A 20532-nucleotide genomic window follows, 5' to 3' on the forward strand; every position below is an offset into this window, starting at 1 on the left:
TTGCAACACTACCTTATCGTTCGTTATTTCAGACAGGAAGTTCACAACAAGATAGCCAGAAATATTAATTCCTACACGCCATCGTACCTAGTACATTTCAATGGTTATGTCATCTCTTAACACAAATTAGTTTTCTGCTTTGGCCCTGAACACATGCTCAGAGCAACGAACAGATGCTATGTGAGCCATTAACGATCTTCTAATCTCAGATTATTTTCCAGTACTCTCAGCACCTTCGACAACGCTGGATCAAGCTAGAGTAAAATTTATTTTCTATAAACTAGCAACTAGGTTCCTGGCCATCTGCTTGCCATCACTACTATGAATGGAACACATGACTCACAAATACCACATGGATTGACTTCGGGCACCTCTCTGCAGAGGTTAGTTTAGTTTAATATGTTTATTATGCACCCCATACCCATCCTGTGGGCGGTAGTCAAAAGATTACAGAGGTACATAATTGGTCCAGGGACTGGACTCCAAAGTTTTGACAGCTGAGCAAGTTACAGAGGTAATGAACTCACAATTTACAAAGGTAATGAACTCACAATTTACAAAGGTAATGAACTCACAATTTACAAAAGTAATGAACTCCAGGTAAGTCTGGTCACAATCATGACAAGTTACAAAGGTACTCTGCAGAGGAATGCTAGTAGTATACATCGAGCAATGCTATGAATCACACAACCTATCACATTATTATTATAATCAAAAAGAAGCGCTAAACCACAAGGGCTATACAGCGCTGCAGGGCAGGAAGGAAGCGAGGGCATCAGGTGGCAAAAGGGAGGTGGATGAGTAATAGGTTACGGATAACAGCAGAGCAGTGGATGGTGAAAGGGTAAAGGGCAGCAAGAGACTGAGCTAGAAAGGGCTGAGGGGAGTGCGTAAATCAGTCGTTGTCAAGAAGTCAGTGAGAGAGTCAGGATTAAAGGAGGGTCCATCAGCAAGAAGGGAAGGTAAAGAGAGAGTAGTAGAACGAAGACGGCGTTGGAGGTAAATTCTGCATGCTCGTTGATAGAGAGGGCAGTCTAACAGAATGTGGCTAATCGATACAGGAACTTGACACTGCTCACAGAGAGGTACAGGGTGCCTCTCCATGAGATACCCGTGAGTAAGATGAATGTGGCCAATGCGAAGACGGGAGAGAGTGGTCTCCCAACCACGGCACTGATGACAAGAAGACGGCCAGTAACCTATGCTCGGTTTAATAGAATGAAGTTTGTTACCAAGCAGAGTTGACCAACGTTGTTGCCAACGGGCGTGAAGGTGGGTAGCTATTGCAGCAAAATAGTCCAGAAATGGAACACCTCTATTGGAAATTGGTAGGTCATGTACTGCTGACCGCGCAGCAGTGTCTGCCTGTTCATTGCCCTGTACGTCGACATGACCAGGGACCCAACAAAAAATAATATCTTTATGCTTCGTAGAGATACGGCGTAGCCAAAGTTGGATACGGAGAACTAGGGGGTGAGATGTATCAAATTTTCGTATAGCCTGTAGAGCACTAAGGGAGTCGGAGACTACCACAAATGATGACACAGGCATAGATGCGATACGAATAAGGGCTGTAAGAATGGCACAATTCAGCAGTAAAAATGCTAGCCGAAGATAGTAAATGCCCCCGCACGACGCTGTCCGGAAACACTGCTGCGAATCCGACGCCGTCTGAAGACTTAGAGCCATCTGTGTACACAGCGATGGCATGAAAATGGGAGTGGAAGTGATCAAGAAAAAGAGAGCGGGAAGCCACCGTAGGCAGTTGAGCTTTCGAGCACGGGAGAGAGAAAGAACAGACCCGAACAGCTGGAACTTCCCAGGGGGGTAGGGAAAAGTGAGATGCTACATGAACATATAAAGGTGGTAACTGAAGGGAAGACAAGAGTGAATGTAGGCGAAGAGAAAAGGGACGGAGCAAACAGGGGCGGCGAACGAATAAAGAATGTCTACTAATATCGGTGATCATTCTATAAATGGAAGGATTGTGGAGATCGTGAGAGCGTACATAGTAACGAAGGCAATGGGCATCACGGCGATCAGACAAGGATGGAACATTTGCTTCTGTATAGAGGCTCTCAACAGTGGAAGAGCGAAAAGCACCAAGGCACAAACGTAAGCCTTGGTGATGGATAGAGTTAAGGCTAGAGAGAGTAGCAGGAGAGGCCGCTGAATAAATCTGGTCACCATAATCGAGTTTCGATAAAACGAGGGCTGAATGTAGGCGAAGCAGAGTTCGACGATCAGCTCCCCAGGAAAGATGAGCAAGGGTTTTAAGAAGGTTTAGCCGGCTGTGACAAGTTGCCTTCAGAGAGGTAATGTGAGGTTTCCAGGATAACCTACGGTCAAAGAGAAGGCCTAGAAACCTGACTGTATCACGTTCGGGGATACGGGAGCCATAGAGATACAAAGGATGATCGGAGATGACAGAGCGTCTAGTGAAAGTAATTTGGTGAGTTTTGGTACTTGAAAATTTAAACCCATGCGTGGTGGCCCAAGTGGAAACACGGTCGACCGCATGCTGGAGATAGACTGCAATGAGATGACAGTCAGCGCCTGCACAAGCAATAGCGAAGTCATCAACATAGAGTGATGATAAATTAGACACATGTGCAACTCTTGGGTATCTTTATTGTGGAAACGTTTCACCACACAGTGGCTTCATCAGTCCGTACGTAGGAGAAACTTGAAGAACAGGAGGAGAATGAGGTAATCAGTCCCTCAACCTTGAGTCGATGTGTTCAGTCCATCAATCTTGAATAGACTGATGGACTGAACTTGAAGAACGGGAGGAGAATGAGGTAATCAGTCCCTCAACCTTGAGTCGATGTGTTCAGTCCATCAATCTTGAATAGATTGATGGACTGAACACATCGACTCAAGGTTGAGGGACTGATTACCTCATTCTCCTCCTGTTCTTCAAGTTTCTCCTACGTACGGACTGATGAAGCCACTGTGTGGTGAAACGTTTCCACAATAAAGATACCCAAGAGTTGCACATGTGTCTAATTTATCAACATGTCGGTTCTCTGAACCATTCATCTACAAACAGAGTGATGACCAAGTATTGGGTGGAAGAACAGAGGTCAAATCATTTATAGCAAGGAGAAAAAGTGTTGTGCTTAGAACACATCCCTGAGGGACACCTTCAGCTTGGACGAAGTCCAGGCAAAGAACATTACTGACTCGAACACGGAAATGTCTGTCAGTTAAAAAGTTCTTAAGGAAGGATGGTAGATTGCCTCGGAGGCCACAACAACCTATCACAGAACACGCAGAATTCGCTTGCACTGCTCTTACATGCGTATTACCTGATCACCTCGCACACAGTCACTTTACACAGAGACTAACTTATATTAGTGTGTTTTAACACTAACCCTCAATTCCGCTAACCCCAAAAAGCAGCACTGCATCATCCACACAGCTTTAACACTTCCTTTCTACAATAATTTAACATTTCACTACGCACGTCTCGGAAGGCTAATTTAAATATGCCAGTGTAACAAATAAGATTTATTATTCCACCTATGTGAGGTTTCGATAAGCATGTCTACGAGTGCTTCAGGATCCTGATCAAATCAAATCAAAGTTTATTCTCTATAAGGATTACAATGCAGGGTTTACAGATTTTGGTTATTGTGTGGTTTACATGTAGTAAAATACTAATTACAGAGGGGGCCACTAGCACACCTAGCATGGCTAGGCATTTCGGGCAGACTTAGATTAATTCTTAACCCTAAATTATAACAAATTGTGGAGTAAGTTGATTAAATACTAAAGGACTAAATACTAAGTGACAAATACTAGTTTGTGAGTTTAGCAATGTGAATGCTTTTGTTTTGGCACAATACGTGAATGCTTTTGTTTTGGCACAATACATAGTTTCTGTATTGGAGTATCACAGGCAAACTTATGACTAGTTAGGAATCATCACTTTAAGATTAAGATACGTATTTCTGTGCTTATAGTCAAATGAGTGAGTGTAAGTGTGAACCACCAGGTGGTTTACATGTAGTTAGTTGACGGGGTGTATCAGGGAGATAAGATGTTTTCTAACGGTAGTTTTGAAGGTGATGAATGTGTTTGCAGTTCTAGAGTTTTCAGGTAGGGTGTTCCAGATTTTAGGGCCTTTGACATACATTGATTTTTTGTAAAGGTTTAGTCGGACACGGGGAATGTCGTAGAGATGTTTGTGTCTGGTGTTATGCCTGTGGGTCCTGTCACAACTATCAAGAAAGCATTTTAAGTCAAGGTTAATATTGGAATTTAAGGTCCTGTATATGTAGATTGCACAGTAGTAAGTGTGGATGTTCTGAACAGGGAGTAAGTTTAGATCTATGAAGAGTGGGGAGGGGTTGCCAGGAATGGGAATTAGTGATTATTCTTATTGCAGCTTTTTGTTGAGTTATTATTGGCTTTAAGTGTATTGCTGCAGCTGATCCCCAAGCGCAAATAGCATAGGTGAGGTATGGATGAGTGAATGGTATAGTGTGAGAAGGGCATTTTGCCTCACGTAGTATCGTATCTTGGAGAGGATCCCAACTGTTTTGGATACTTTTTTTTTTTGATATGTGTTGGATATGGGTGCTGAAATTCAGGTTGTTGTCGAGGTATAGGCCTAGGAATTTGCCCTTATTATATCTGGCAATTAGAGTGCTGTCGATCTTAATGTTAAGTTGCGCAGCACCTGCTCTGCTACCAAACATAATATAGTAGGTTTTGTCAGTGTTAAGTGTAAGTTTATTGGCTGTCATCCAAGTTGAAATTTTGAGCAGCTCCTCATTAACAATGGTGATGAGGGTGGCAAGATTAGGGTGAGAGATGACATAAGGACCCCAATGGAAATAAGTCACTCTGACTTTTTTGAGTTATCCTAGGTTCTCTACCTAACCTGATAACCCTTTGTTGGCACTGTATAATCTCAGTTACATTGAGGGCGTTCTTCCTACTTCCTGGACCAATAGTCTCATTGTGCCTATCCCTAAGCCCCAACAGCCTGATACATTTAGGCCGATCTCCTTAACTAGTTGTCTTTGTAAAACTTTTGAAAGAATGATGCTTAACAGATTGTACTACAGAATCAGACACCAACTTTCCCCCTACCTCTATGGGTTCATGAAAGGTAAAAGTGTGCAGAACTGTATTTCCACCTTTCTCACTGCACACACCTCTACTAGTTTTACCACTTTTCTTGATCTAAAATCTGCATTTGATATTGCGAACAGAACCGTTATACTACATGAACTAGCCAAAATGAATATTGGTGGTAGCTTACTCTGCTGGATAATAGGATACCTGTCAAATAGAGTATCCTCTGTCCTTTACCAAGGCTTCAGAAGTGATTCTAAAGCAATGTCTTTAGGTACACCGCAGGGAGGAGTTCTTAGTCCCATGCTATTTAATATTCTGATTAATGCTCTCCTAAATGCTCTACCTGTCTCACCTAAACATATAGCTATAAGCTATGCTGATGATATCATGATCCATACAACAGGGCATAAGAAGATGAATACCATTCTTAATGAAGTTCAAGCAATTTGTAATCGACTAGGCCTCATAATATCTTCCTCTAAAACAAAGATATTAACAAGCAAACGACATCCCCCACCCATCTATTTGCAGGGTGAAATCATTAGCTACGTTAAAACTTACAGATATCTTGGTGTAGATGTACCCTTTAACAAATCCACTATACCACAACTAAACAAGAAATGTAAAGCTAGGCTAAATGCTCTCAAAGCTGTTGCTGGCTACAATCCCAACTATGGTGCTAATGTGAGAATCGTGAGAATGATGTACATAGCCTATGTTAGGTCCTTAATTGATTATGCTGCTCCCATGTTGATATTAGCTAGAGAAAGTTCTCTCCGACCCTTGGAGTTAATGCAAAATGAAGCTCTCAGGATTATTCTTGGCTGTCCCAGATCTACAAAAGTTCTTAACATGAGGAAGGAGCTTGGTATTTCTAGTATTGAAATTAACACTGTACTCGGTATTAGAATGTTGAGAAACGAACCAGACACTGTCACAGTGAATCTTACCAAGTGTCTAGAGGTAAATACACAGATCTAAATGGATTGTGAAAACGTGCAATTGCATTAAGTTTTATAACCTGCGTGAACTGTATCACTGTAGGCAACAAGAGCATTTCACCCTTCCATGGAAGATGTGTTCATTTAATATCACATACCTACAAGTCCCTCCCAAGAAGCTCATTGCTAGTAATCCCTTCCTTAAATCTCTTGTTAGAGCAACTGCTCAAGAAGAAATTTCTCACCTAGCTGGTAGTAACAAGTTATCACAAGTTATATACACTGATGGATCTAAACAGGAGTCTTCTGGCAGGGCTGCATCTGCTCTTGTTGCCACCTTCCTAGTTAAGAACGATAATAAATTTATTGAGTTAGGCATAAGAATTAACAACTGGGCGTCTACACTGCAAACTGAATTTTTTGCAATCCTAATGGCGCTAAAGCTAACCTATGATACTGAGCTTGACTCTATCATCATCACTGATTCTGTCATCATTGAAGGCTCTTGGCTCATATAATGACTCCAACAACATGCTCATTGGGGAAGCCAGGTATAGATACTTAAAAATTAGGGACAAAGGAATTAATGTACAATTGCTATGCATCCCATCACACATTGGATTACTCCTTCATGATAAACTTGATATGTTAGCCAAGAAGAGTACCCAGAAGGAGAATGTAGAATATAACTTTGGAATAACTGTGTCTAGCATTAGGAATAATATTAGGAGAGAAGTAAATAATGAAAATGATTGTTATAGGAATGCAGTTAGAAGCCTGAGTAGAGCTATAACCCACTATGATAACATGAACGTAGATAAGTATGTTTATGGAGCAACTTGCAATGTGAACAGACTGACTGATGTTGTAGTGGCCAGGCTTAGGCTTGGTTACAAGTACTTCTGGCAGTTTGGGAGACACACAGATGATGATCAAACTAAATGTAAATTATGTGATCAGGCATATGGTCACTCTCTTGAACACTATGTGCTTAATTGTCCACTTATTGAGGAATACAGAGACAGACAGTATAATAACCTATGTGACATGTCAAGATATCTTATTAATGAAAATAAGATACCAGATATACTAAGCAAATTTCCTAAATTTGCTTGTAACAGATAAGTGACTACAGATATGTAGATATAAATCCATATGTATTCCTGTTAACCCTTTGGGGCCTAGTTCCTAGGCCTTTTGTGTATCCATATGCTCTCGCGCTACCGTCCACAGGATGGATATGGGGTGCACAATAAACTAGCCACTTCGGTGGCAAAATCTAAATAAAAAATCTACACATATGCTGCTACGTATGATAATTCTATGTAACTGTATTTGTGTATACCTGAATAAACTTACTTAAGTCGTGTCGTCAGCAAAGAGAATGGGGTTTCGGGTGTTGGGATACGTTTGGAAGATCATTGATGTAAATGAGGAAGAGCAGGGGTCCAAGGACACTTCCCTGCGGAACTTCAGTATCAAGTGGCCGTGTTGATGAGGCTGGTGACATACTGATACCTATTAGTAAGGTAGGATTTGAAATATGCAAGCGCATGGCCTCTTATACCATAATGGCCAAGTTTGTGGAGTAGGATGCCGTGGTCTACTGTGTCAAAAGCTTTTCTTAGGTCAATAAAAACTCCTAGCGACAAGTGGATAAAAAAAAGGCCTTCTTGAGCCTCTCAGGCAGAGGCTTTCAATACATTATCGTGCACTCCATATTGTGCGTATGGTGTTTTTGCTTTCTACCATTTTTCATTACACGCAGACCAGCAGCGCTGTATATCCCTTGTGGCTTAGCGCTTCTTTTTGATTATAATAATAATTACACGCAGACCAGTGGTCGCTGTTTCCATGGTCCACCCGTGACACTAACCACTAATCCCAGCACTGGTAAGCCAGTGGTTTTCAAACCCATTTTTATCTTGACCAGAGTGTTTGAAAAGAAATCTCAACGCAAATTTCACGCATCTCATTGCAATTAATTACAAGATCATATACGATCAACTTTCAACAAATGTCAACTTTATTCCAGTGCCGTACCTGGTAAAACTATCTGCCTATTGTCAAATATTTTAACAGTATCCTTGTGGAAAATTGCATTTACTTGGATGTATAATTACATACACAACAGTAAATGAACAAAGATAACTATTATTTATCAGTTAGACAAGTAGGAATTTGGGACACCTAGGTCGCAAAAATGTCCCCCTTCGATACCTACCACAGTCATAACCACAAGTTGCTCTGGACCTATTAATTAAATGAATTATACATCAGGAATTCTGGTAAATATATAAATTTGTGGACTGTATATTAAATTAAAAAATGATTATATATAAATACACAATTACATAACAGAAGGAAAATATATCTTAATATCACTCACCAATTTGACTGGAGATTAATGTGTATTGTACCCAGAAAACCTCACTGTCTAAATTTATGAAATTACTGGCCAGAATTAAACATAAACAGACTTATCTGAGGTTCCTGGAGCTGTGTTATCCAGTCGCCTGATACTCAAATTATGCAGGAATGCACATCCAACAATTTTGCCTCCTATTTGAGAGGTGTCAGCCTAATTTTAACCTCTAGAGCACGAAAAATTCTTCCCATTCACAAACGTTCTGTTATGTAAGTCGACTAGCAACGACCTCCGCCCGGCCGCAGTGTGGAAAATATTTTAATTTTCCGAAACTATAGTGCCTAATAGGTGTTTAATGTGTCGATAGGAGTCAAAAATGTATTTGACAATAGGATAGAACCAAGAGTTCCCTTTGCGCATGCGCAGATGTGCGGGGGTAGAGGTCGACTCGGGGCATGGGAGAGGCGGCAGTTTTTTGAAGGTAGTGAGGAAGCTGTGAAACATGGGATCAGGAAATTGGCATTCACGGCGGCCTAAGGATTAATATAGGCCTCACTTCCTAATAGGAAGTGTCGTAACTGTTCCTGGTGAAGAGTGAGGGAACGTGATTTACGTGACCACCGTAATAAAGTGGTAAAATGAGTGGATAATAGTAAGACCAGGTGTGACGAGTGCGCTGCCATGGAATGTGTCCAGCTGAAATTACCCGTGAGTTAATCCTCACTCATCGGTCTCAGATCTTAATGGAGTGACCTCTAATGTGTATAATAATTATGAGACGTTAAATCGTCTTGTGAATGGTAATGTAATCAGTGATAATAACATTAAGTTAAGAGAATGCGGGAAGTGAAATAAATCGCCCTGCTACGAGTGAACGCGTGGTTCTCGTCCCGAGGATAGCGAAGTTTTATGGAATCACGACTTCTAAACCGGGACAAACCAACGGATACCTCGTCCTGCTGGAATAAGAACCGTGTCGGTGTAGCAGGACATCGAAATGAGATGGTGAATGGAGGAAATAAGGAGTATCAATCACCCACAGTTAAGTAACTTTTCTAGTTATAGCAGAATGATACTGGCCAGTTAGGTATGTTGTAATTGGATAGGTTATGAGTGATCCAGCTACATCAAGTGACCACCAGAGAATATCTGGTAAGTGGTGAGATTATGTACAAGTGTTTCTCCTTGATGGATATATCCATGTGTAACCTACCCCCCCATCCTTCATTCAGTTACACTAATATAATCTATACAGTCCACAATTAATTAGTAGCACCGTACTTGTGGGTGCTATCCAATCCATACTGGTCTCGGATAGATATGGATAAGATTGTGAGGTCGAAGGAACCACCTGCCGTGACCAGGGGTGGTTAAGTTTCCTCACATGTCTACACAGGGTGACTACGGTAAACAATATTGTTGTCTCCCAATGAGTTTACTTGTATGCATGTAATGTTGAGGTACATAAAGGTAATCACCCCTATAAAATTTTCCACACTGTCCTTTGAGGTAAAATAATTTAGTTACACAGGCTAGGTCACTCCTGTCATGCACAGCTGCTTTAAAAATTTACCAAAATTCCTCCCAATATTCTCCAGGATTAAACACAGGCAAACACAATTCTGGGAGTTTTGGCAAAGACATATTATTTGTTGGCAGACTGACCAACTGCCTGGTTTACACATTTTAATTTATTCAAGGCCTGACTTTTACAAGAAAGAATCTTTTCCTCTAATTCATAATACTGATTAATCATGAGATCTATTTCAGTCCCATCTACACAGTTTACTAATAAATCTCCTTCATATTTGTTGTAATATAATTTGTATGAATCATATCTATTCCCTAAAGCATCTAAATACAATTTTAAATCATCAGTATTCACAGTTTCTTGATTCATTAATTCCAAGCACTTATTATATGCCTTGGTTACATGACCCTTTCTAGCCTGTATTGATGCTTTCTTTACTCTATATTCCATATGTTTGTCTTCTATATTAATTTCCTCATTTTCAGCCATGATGTAATGTATTAAATTCAACTTAATAACACTGATTATGTACTAAATTATTCACTTTATAAAAGTAAATAGTACAACTTACCTTTAAATAAATTCTAGCTACTTGAGCTTAGCAATTACATGTAAAAAATTGTAATATAAATTTTAAATACACATTAATAATGTTAGCTACACTTGAGCTTAGCAATTACACATGTAAGAAATTTATATATAAATTTTAAATGTACATTAATACAAACCTTTAGCCAACCTTGGCTTATCAAAATTATTATACAAATTAATATAAATCCTTGCCAGAATTTGGCATAGCAAAATTAATATTATACACATTAATATAATTAGCAACAGTTGTCTTATCAATTACACATACACTGATATAAATCTTGGCCAGAATTGTCTTATCAAATTAATATTATACAAATTAATATAAACTTAGCCAGACTTGACTTATCAAAATTAATATTGTAATAATTATAATCCACTACACATTCAGAAAATTTGTGAACTTAACATCCACCTCCTTCTGTCATTTCACATATAATTATTAATTAATTAATTAATTAATGACTTCACTAATTACCTCCGGTTCAAGAAGGACCAACGGGCAAATTAAATGTGGAAAATTGCATTTACTTGGATGTATAATTATGTACACAACAGTAAATGAACAATGATAACTATTATTTATCAGTTAGACAAGTAGGAATTTGGGACACCTAGGTCGCAAAAATGTCCCCCTTCGATACCTACCACTGTCATAACCACAAGTTGCTCTGGACCTATTAATTAAATGAATTATACATCAGGAATTCTGGTAAATATATAAATTTGTGGACTGTATATTAAATTAAAAAATGATTATATATAAATACACAATTACATAACAGAAGGAAAATATATCTTAATATCACTCACCAATTTGACTGGAGATTAATGTGTATTGTACCCAGAAAACCTCACTGTCTAAATTTATGAAATTACTGGCCAGAATTAAACATAAACAGACTTATCTGAGGTTCCTGGAGCAGTGTTGTCCAGTCGCCTGATACTCAAATTATGCAGGAATGCACATCCAACAATTTCGCCTCCTATCTGAGAGGTGTCAGCCTAATTTTAACCTCTAGAGCACGAAAAATTCTTCCCATTCACTCTAACGTTCTGTTCAATTCAAAACCAAGATGGCGAGTCTCGTCTGCGCAGATGCAGGCTTTCCGTTTTCTATGACATAAATATTATTAAATACAGTATGGCCATCTATTTATATATAAATACTGAATTTCTGGAAAATATATAAAGTATTTTCCACAAACCTAATTAAAGAAGGAGAGCTCCAGATTGATGAAAACAGTAAGAGACAAAAACCAAAACTAATCTTCAAATATTTTCTGTTCTTTAAAAGAAATTGACAGGTGGTCATGAGAACTCACCTGAAGTTTTGGATCACCTACTTCGCCCACCACAAACAAGGGTCTAATGCCGGTGCGCTGGGCGAGTGCTGGATGACCCCACGAGTGACGCACGAAGTGACGTTGACGCCAGTTCTCGACAGACGTCACCACCATGGCCAGAACCAGCGGTGGCTCCTCGCAAGTCTCCTTCACCTCGAACGAGAACCTTACTTGGTCTGGATAATGGTTCAACACCTCCCCCTTTATCCGAGCCTCAGCCTGCAATATCTAATATGACGTCACATCTTCCTGTCGCATCAGGAATGATATGTACCACGTTATAGAACACACTTTGAATATGTATGTATATATATATATATATATATATATATATATATATATATATATATATATATATATATATATATATATATATATATATACACACAATTCTCATTGAGACACTGGAGGTTCAAAAAAATAATTTCCATTCCATTAGGTTGGACACTGACTTTGTAATGACGATCCCAAGATGCAATGAGCTGACGAAAATCCTGACTTCTATAAGTCTTGTTTGATACATAAACATGTGATCTCGAGAAGTGGCCATCACGAGGTGAGGTCACACTGATGTTCAAGCCAGCTTCTGTGAACGTGAAGAGACGAGCGTAGGATATCCAGAAGAAGATTAATACCACCAGTGTGAGCAGCCAGAATGTTCTAGCTCCCAGCCACTGGTGAAAAGCCATCCACCTGTAAGATAGTTATGCTGTTAGTTAACACATGACATTCAGTGTTAACCCTCAATACACTATTCAACGCCTTAGTAAAATATGTATCAAGAGGTTACACCTCGTCAGGCTGGCGATATTCTTGTATGTACAAAAACTATCGCGACATGCCAACCACTTCGATTTATGCAAAGAAAGCCTATAAAAGCCTCGCTTAATTATTGTAGAGAAAACTTCAGGTGTTTAAACTGGTACAGTAAAAAATTATTACCTACACTAAAGGTCAACATACCTGTTATGATTTATTGTGATTATCTTGATACATTATTATTATTGTGGAAATTTGTCTGGACTGCCTCTATGTGAGTTGCCTACCCTAGCAAGCTCTGTTGACACCGAGCTCTGAGGTCGGTACCTCAGCCGCACAAGTGGTTTATAGGACAGATTTTCATAAATGACTGATGTTGCGAGAAATCTCGCCTGCATGTACGTATAAAGGATTAACTTACTTGGTGTTGGAGAATGTATCCCGGTCTGCAACCTCCCTAAGCTTTAGCCTCTCTGGACTTCCCCTCAGAACCACGTGCAACCGGGAGCCTTAATTTCTGCAATATTCAGTCGGTATTAGTGACCTGCCTGCACCTCAGAAATTCCTGTCTCCAAGGGGGTGTGTATCCCATAGTACAACTATGGGATACACACCCCCAGTGTCACTGGGGGTGTGACACCCCTAGTGTCATTTCCTGCATAGTACAACTATGCAGGAAGTGACACTAGCTTCTAAGTTTTAACCACGAGGAGACACCGGCACGTACCGATCATTGGCCGTCCGCTTGCACAAAGACCCACAGTTCAACTCACCGCAATTTTCCCCAGAAACTGGCCAGAATACTGAGAAAGAAAGGGACGTCTTGTCTTACTGTATGGGCCTGACGGAGGTCATCTACAGTACTTCGAGGTGCCTCCACCAGATTTCCCCAGGTCTAGTATGTGAAGACACGTGGGGGCGCCGCCCTGCTGTTCACGGCACTTGTTATTCAGATGGTATCTGATCTTAGGAGGCACTGCGGTCTCAAAACCCCGTGCCCCAGCATTCAAACTTGGGCTGCCAGCTCTCCCTAGCTAATATAAACTAGTGTTTGCCTATATTACCGGCCTATTACTACCTACGTTAAGGTCCTAGGTCTACATCACTATCTACAGTTGCCTCAATAGTCCTAATATCAGATTACTAACAGTATAAACTTCCTACCTCTTCCTTGAAGGGTAAATCTATCAATTAAAATGTACTTTCCAACCACCTTCGCGAACCCGGGTGTGTGTGTTTTGGGGTGGATGTAAGGGCCAGCAGAACTCAGACGGCCTTTCCGTGGAATATAGGGCCTTCATACGACATATCTGCCCTGTGGAACTTATTCGATCCTAATCAAAGGGGAAGTGCTAAACCCGAAGGTATCTTCATACAGTATCCCGGGTACACTAACAATTGGACCTGGAAAACAACCTCTGTAGTGTGTCTGAGCTCTGAGAGCTGCCACAAGGTATTACTTTAATAATGATACTTACGTAAGAACTGTTAAAATGGTGTATAGAGCCCATGTTAGAACTTTTATAGATTACCATACATCGGTCTTACTCCCAAAGAGAAAAAAAATCAGTAAAAATTTTGATGAACGTGAAAAGGCGCAAAAAAAAAAAAAAAAAAAAAAAAAATCATTCTTGACTCAAATACGTATTAGAATTTTAAATATAAGGAAATAATTTGGTTTCCAATCATATAAATTCTACATTGCAATTGAAGAATATTTTTTATAAGAACCACGAAAAAAAAAGTAAAAATTGAGTAAAAAAATATATATATTAAAACAATTAAGTAAGCTGTATCAAGGAAGAAAAAAAGATCCTAGCATTCCGCGTTATTCTGGCAGGTAATTCTCTCAGACAACAGCAACATGATCTACTCTCCCAAGACAATGATCGAATTGTACTCTTGTTAAACAGACTTCTAAAATTTCTTCTTTCCAGCACAACATAACACACGATAAAGCTCGTGGAGCAGGGAGTGTGTGGACCTAGTAGCGAAAAGCGAAGAGGCGGGCCCAGGAGTTGTGAATCGACCCCTGTAATCACAAATTGACGAGTGCACACACAAAGCACACATATGTAGTGATTGATGAGAGGGAAGGGAAGCTTGAGGATGAAGACTAGTGAAAGTAACCATCACACATTATGCTCGACTCGTCTGTTATTAATGTCGGACAAGATAAATATTTTACTTACAACCTCGACCAGACTAATATGTTCCCTCCTCACCCCCCCCCCGCTCCCTCAACCTTAAATCTCCCCTTCCCCTCACCCCCGCTCCCTCAACTTTATATCTCCCCTTCCCCTCACCCCCGTTCCCTCAACTTTATATCTCCCCTTCCCCTCACCCCCGTTCCCTCAACTTTATATCTCCCCTTCCCCTCACCCCCGTTCCCTCAACTTTATATCTCCCCTTCCCCTCACCCCCGCTCCCTCAACCTTAAATATCCCCTTCCTTTCTCCCTATATAGTATGTACACATACAAAGTATATAGTAGCACAAAACACCATAATAAACTGGAACGTAAAAAATTATGATATATATATACGTGTACATTGTAGCGTCCTCTGCTTGGACTCAAGGTTAATAATTAATATTGTATGCATACATTTTCCTATCCACTTAATACTATATTACCGATGGCATTATTAATAGCTAAAATAATGTTATTGTGCTTTATAGTATTATCTGCTCTTATATTGTTAGCTATGTGGATAGGTAGGATGTTTATTCTGAGTGACAGACGCTTCACTACAACCTAACTGTCGTTAGGTTGTTAGTGTCTGGTCGTCCCTCGCACCAACAATGATGTTCATGTGTCACGAGGTATTGTAAGGCTTGGAGTGGCCTTAAGTCAGTCTGGGCCTAATTATTATAATCATGGAGGAACGCTAAACCCGTAGGATTATACAGCGCTTGTGTGTGTGGAGGGGGGGATGGAAGGTATTCAGACTCAATTCAGGGAACCGCAGCACAGATCCAATTACCAAGGGAACATACTACCTCAGTTACCCGCTGACCTCTCATAGACATGTCAAGTTCTCTCTCCGGTGGTCGATTTCTTAGTTGATTACCCTGCTTAAGTCTGTCACTTTCGAGTTCTCCAAACTCTGGTGAATTATTGGTTCAGTTAACTGAATAAGTTTTAGTAACCATTGTAGGTTACCTTGTGGTTGGTATAATTGGTGAAGATAGTTCAAAGTCCGAACTTATAAGGTTGATTTATCCATTTTAATAGACTGGTTGAACTTGACCTTTATAATTAATGAAGTTATATATATATATATATATATATATATATATATATATATATATATATATATATATATATATATATAGTAGCGATAACTCAGTAACAGTCCCAGATTTTCGCTTAGCAGATTACGATGGGCTTAGAGAACACTTATCATCTGTTGACTGGGGTAACGAAGAGAGCTATCAATATGACAGTTTTCTGAACACTATACATGCTGCTCAAAGAATGTTTATCCCATATAAAGAAATTAGATCAAATAGAAATGACCCAAAGTGAATTAATAAAAGGCTCAAATATCTACTAGGGCATAAGAAAGGAATTTATAGGCGTATCAAAAGAGGTGAGGGTCATCTTATGAATCAGTATATTGACATTAAGAGGGACATTAAAAAGGGGATAAGAAAAGCTAAAAGGGACTATGAAATTAAAGTTGCTAGGGATTCTAAAACTAACCCAAAAAGTTTTTTCCAGGTCTATAGAACAAAAGTTAGAGATAAGATAGGTCCCCTTAAAAATAACTATGGGCACCTTACTGACAAAGAGAATGAAATGTGCTCGATTTTTAATAATTATTTTCTCTCAGTTTTTACACAGGAAGACACTAACAATATTCCAGTAATTAATTTTTATAGTGGGCTAGAAGAAGATAAATTATGTAACATCACAGTCACTAGTGAAATGGTTGTGAAGCAGATAGACAGACTGAAGTAAAATAAGTCACCGGGTCCTGATGAGGTTTTTTCAAGGGTTCTTAAGGAATGCAAAATGGAACTCTGTGAACCATTAACTAATATTTTTAATTTATCTCTTCAAACAGGTGTAGTATCTGATATGTGGAAGATGGCTAATGTAATTCCTATTTTTAAAACAGGGGACAAGTCGTTACCGTCAAATTACCGCCCAATAAGCCTGACCTCAATTGTAGGCAGATTACTAGAGTCAATTATAGCTCAGATTATAAGAAGCCATCTCGATAAGCATAGCTTGATTAATGATACTCAGCATGGATTCACAAGAGGCCGGTCTTGTCTAACTAATTTATTAACTTTCTTCAGTAAAGCTTTTGAGGCTGTTGACCACGATAAAAAATTTGATATTATTTACTTAGATTTTAGTAAGGCTTTTGATAGAGTTCCGCATCATAGACTGTTAAAGAAAGTGGCAGCTCATGGCATTGGGGTAAAAGTGCTCTCGTGGATCGAGTCATGGCTCACTGACAGGAAGCAGTGTCCATAAATGGGGTTAAATCCGAGTGGCGTTCCACAGGGATCAGTCTTGGGCCCGTTGTTGTTTATAATATATATCAATGATCTTGATGAGGGAATTACTAGTGATATGAGCAAATTCGCCGATGACACAAAGATAGGTAAGATAATTGATTCAAACGTAGATGTTATGGAACTTCAGGAGGATTTAAACAAACTCTATTCTTGGTCAGAAAAGTGGCAGATGCAGTTCAATGTAGATAAATAGTTCATGTTGCTGTTGTTTGAGAGAATTACCTGCCAGAATAACGCGGAATGCTAGGATCTTTTTTTCTTCCTTGATACAGCTTACTTAATTTTTTTAATATATATATTTTTTTACTCAATTTTTACTTGGGAGTGCCCATAACCCTAGTACTTATAAGTTAAATGATGTAGAACTTAGCCATACAGATTGCGAAAAGGACTTGGGGGTTATGGTGAGCAGCAACCTTAAACCAAGACAGCAATGCCTAAGCGTACGTAATAAGGCAAATAGATTACTGGGATTTATATCAAGAAGTGAAAGCAACAGAAGTCCAGAGGTCATACTGCAGCTTTATACATCATTATAAGGCCTCACCTAGATTATGCAGCTCAGTTCTGGTCTCCATATTACAGAATGGACATAAATTCGTTAGAAAACATTCAGCGTAGGATGACTAAATTAATACATAGCATTAGAAATCTTCCTTATGAAGAAAGATTGAAGACTCTTAAATTACATTCACTTGTTAGACGAAGAATGAGGGGAGACCTGATCGAAGTGTATAAGTGGAAGATAGGTATTAATAAAAGGGATATTAATAAGGTCTTGAGGATGTCTCTCCAAGAGAGAACCCGCAGTAATGGATTTAAATTAGATAAGTTTAGATTTAGAAAGGACATAGGAAAGTATTGGTTTGGAAATAGGGTAGTTGATGAGTGGAACAGTCTACCTAGTTGGGTTATTGAGGCTGGGACTTTGGGTAGTTTCAAATTTAGGTTGGATAAGTACATGAGTGGGAGGGGTTGGATTTGAGTGGGACTTTCACATCAGAGCTTATTTCTTGAGTGGCATTGAAAATTGGGTTGGGCAAATGTTTTGTTAGTGGGATGAATTGTAAAGGACCTGCCTAGTATGGGCCAACAGGCCTCCTGCAGTGTTCCTCCTTTCTTATATATATATATATATATATATATATATATATGCCATCACGAAACAAGTGGTCTTTAATCATCAACAAACTGCGGCATGGTAGGGGATCGATCTTGTGCTACTTTGGCCCCCCTGGTGGGAGGCCAGTCCACGTTGACGAGAGACTAACCACTGGACCATACAATCCTACACATCATGTACCCAGGAACTCTGGACGTGTTTCATGATACGAGACACACTATTCTCATTGCTTCTCGCAGAAACAAGCGAAAATACAAAGAAATGTCCCAGCCAGAAAGATTCAAACCTACGTTGGACGCTGTCCACATAGGAGAGAGAAGCTTATGACAACGTTTCGGTCCGATGTGTATTGTTCTACAAGTGTGGCTTAACTCCCAACGAGACGCCTTTGTAAAAAAAAAAAAAAGATTATGGCCAAGTTGAAAAGAGCCCAATAATTAAAATATAACTACAACATTAGAACTGTGTTTAGTCATGTGAGATTTTAACCATCCTACTGATCTTGAGAAGGCCGAGAAAATTTCAACAAGCAAGTCCATAGTTGAGCGAAAAAAATAATCGAAAGAGACTTTATAAACAAGTATTATTGATTGCAATACAAATACAAGTTCAAGGTTGAATAAATTATTCATACTGTCGTTTTTTTTTTTTCACAAGTAACTTGACACTGTTCACAACACTACGACGTTCAGTGAGGGTTTATGTCAGGTCACAGATGATGTTATATTTCACCTTTATATAAATCTTCCATTGAGTTTTTGTCACCATTCGTCGATAGTGCGACATCACGAAAACGCTTGGTTTTCTCTCTCACACTCACACACACACACACACAGAGTTGTAAGGCAGTGGAATAGCCTAGAAAATGACGTAGTGGAGGCAGGAACCATACACAGTTTTAAGACGAGGTTTGATAAAGCTCATGGAGCGGGGAGAGAGAGGGTCTAGTAGCAACCGGTGAAGAGGCGGGGCCAGGAGCTAGGACTCGACCCCTGCAACCACAAATAGGTGAGTACAAATAGGTGAGTACACACACACACACACACACTAGTTTGGAATCCACACCTAGTCAAGCACGTCAAGAAATTAGAGAAAGTGCAAAGGTTTGCAACAAGACTAGTCCCAGAGCTACGGGGATTGTCCTATGAAGAAAGGTTGAGGGAAATCGGCCTGACGACACTGGAGGCCAGGAGGGTCAGGGGAGACATGATAACGACATATAAAATACTGCGCGGAATAGACGAGGTGGACAAAGACGGGATGTTCCAGAGATGGGACACAGACACAAGAGGTCACAATTGGAAGTTGAAGACTCAGATGAATCAAAGGGATGTTAGGAAGTATTTCTTCAGTCATAGAGTAGTCAGGCCATGGAATAGCCTAGAAAGTGATGTGGTGGAGGCAGGAACCATACATAGTTTTAAGGCGAGGTATGATAGAGCTCATGGGGCAGGGAGAGAGAGGACCTAGTAGCAATCAGCGAAGAGGCGGGGCCAGGAGCTGTGACTCGACCCCTGCAACCACAAATAGGCGAGTACAAATAGGTGAGTACACACACACGAACTAACTCCAGAGTTACATGATAACAATCCCACTTGAGATGGCTAACAAGAGTATGATGCTCCGATGAATAGTGTTGATATACTACCAGTAAAAACTGGGAGGCACCATTGTTAGTACAGGTGCTGTAGATAGTGGAGGAGTCAAAAAAATGTACCAGTAGGGAACGCAGCCACGAAAAATCGTGGCAAACAGAAATCAAGCCTATGCAAATTCTATGCCTGGGGTATCTGCAGGTATGTAATATACGGAAAAACAGGTGGGACGTGTAAGTTTGACATCCCAGAAAATGTCGCGCCCACATGACAGCACGAGAATGCATCTCTGCTTTCTGTACAATTTTTCACCCTGAAATGTGTCGCTCTTCAGTCCAGTAAAGAATACAACTAATATCCAGTGTTTTGAAGTGGGGGCCATTGACTGTGCCTCCGCTCCAGAAGTGATTTGGTGTACGATTTCTGTCATTTCTTGCCAGCTTTGTTTCCTTCCTGGCACTAAAATAACGTCCGTCGCTGGAGTGGCTGTGGCTACCCTGGTTTGCTTTCCATGGTCTGAGTGATCTGTATTTTCTTGTCCCCTTCAGAAAAATAATAGGATGGATAATGAGAACCATGAAAACTAGGGATGCCAAAACAATGATGATTTTCTTCAAATCGCTTCTCTCTAGGCTGGAATATTGCTGTACACTA

General features: G+C 39.9%; 1 protein-coding gene across 6 annotated transcripts in view; it reads right to left on the reverse strand.

Annotated features, from left to right (window-relative positions):
• LOC128703097 (beta-1,3-galactosyltransferase 5-like) overlaps window positions 1–20532 on the reverse strand; it is a 120506-nt gene that overhangs the window by 43552 nt on the left and 56422 nt on the right. For 4 of the 6 annotated variants that reach the window (XM_070088876.1, XM_070088875.1, XM_070088873.1 and 1 more), the window contains exons 2-4: window positions 13049–13144; window positions 12321–12561; window positions 11848–12096 (exon numbers count right to left, since the gene is read on the reverse strand). In XM_070088876.1, coding sequence (XP_069944977.1) covers window positions 11848–12096; window positions 12321–12557 — 486 coding nt within the window. In that variant the 5' untranslated portion in view covers window positions 12558–12561; window positions 13049–13144. The remainder of the gene's footprint in view (window positions 1–11847; window positions 12097–12320; window positions 12562–13048; window positions 13145–20532) is intronic. The other 2 variants (XM_070088874.1, XM_070088872.1) reach the window with 2 other exon arrangements.

This window comes from Cherax quadricarinatus, chromosome 26 (genome assembly GCF_038502225.1).
Source record: "Cherax quadricarinatus isolate ZL_2023a chromosome 26, ASM3850222v1, whole genome shotgun sequence".
Taxonomy (NCBI): Eukaryota; Metazoa; Arthropoda; class Malacostraca; order Decapoda; family Parastacidae; genus Cherax; species Cherax quadricarinatus.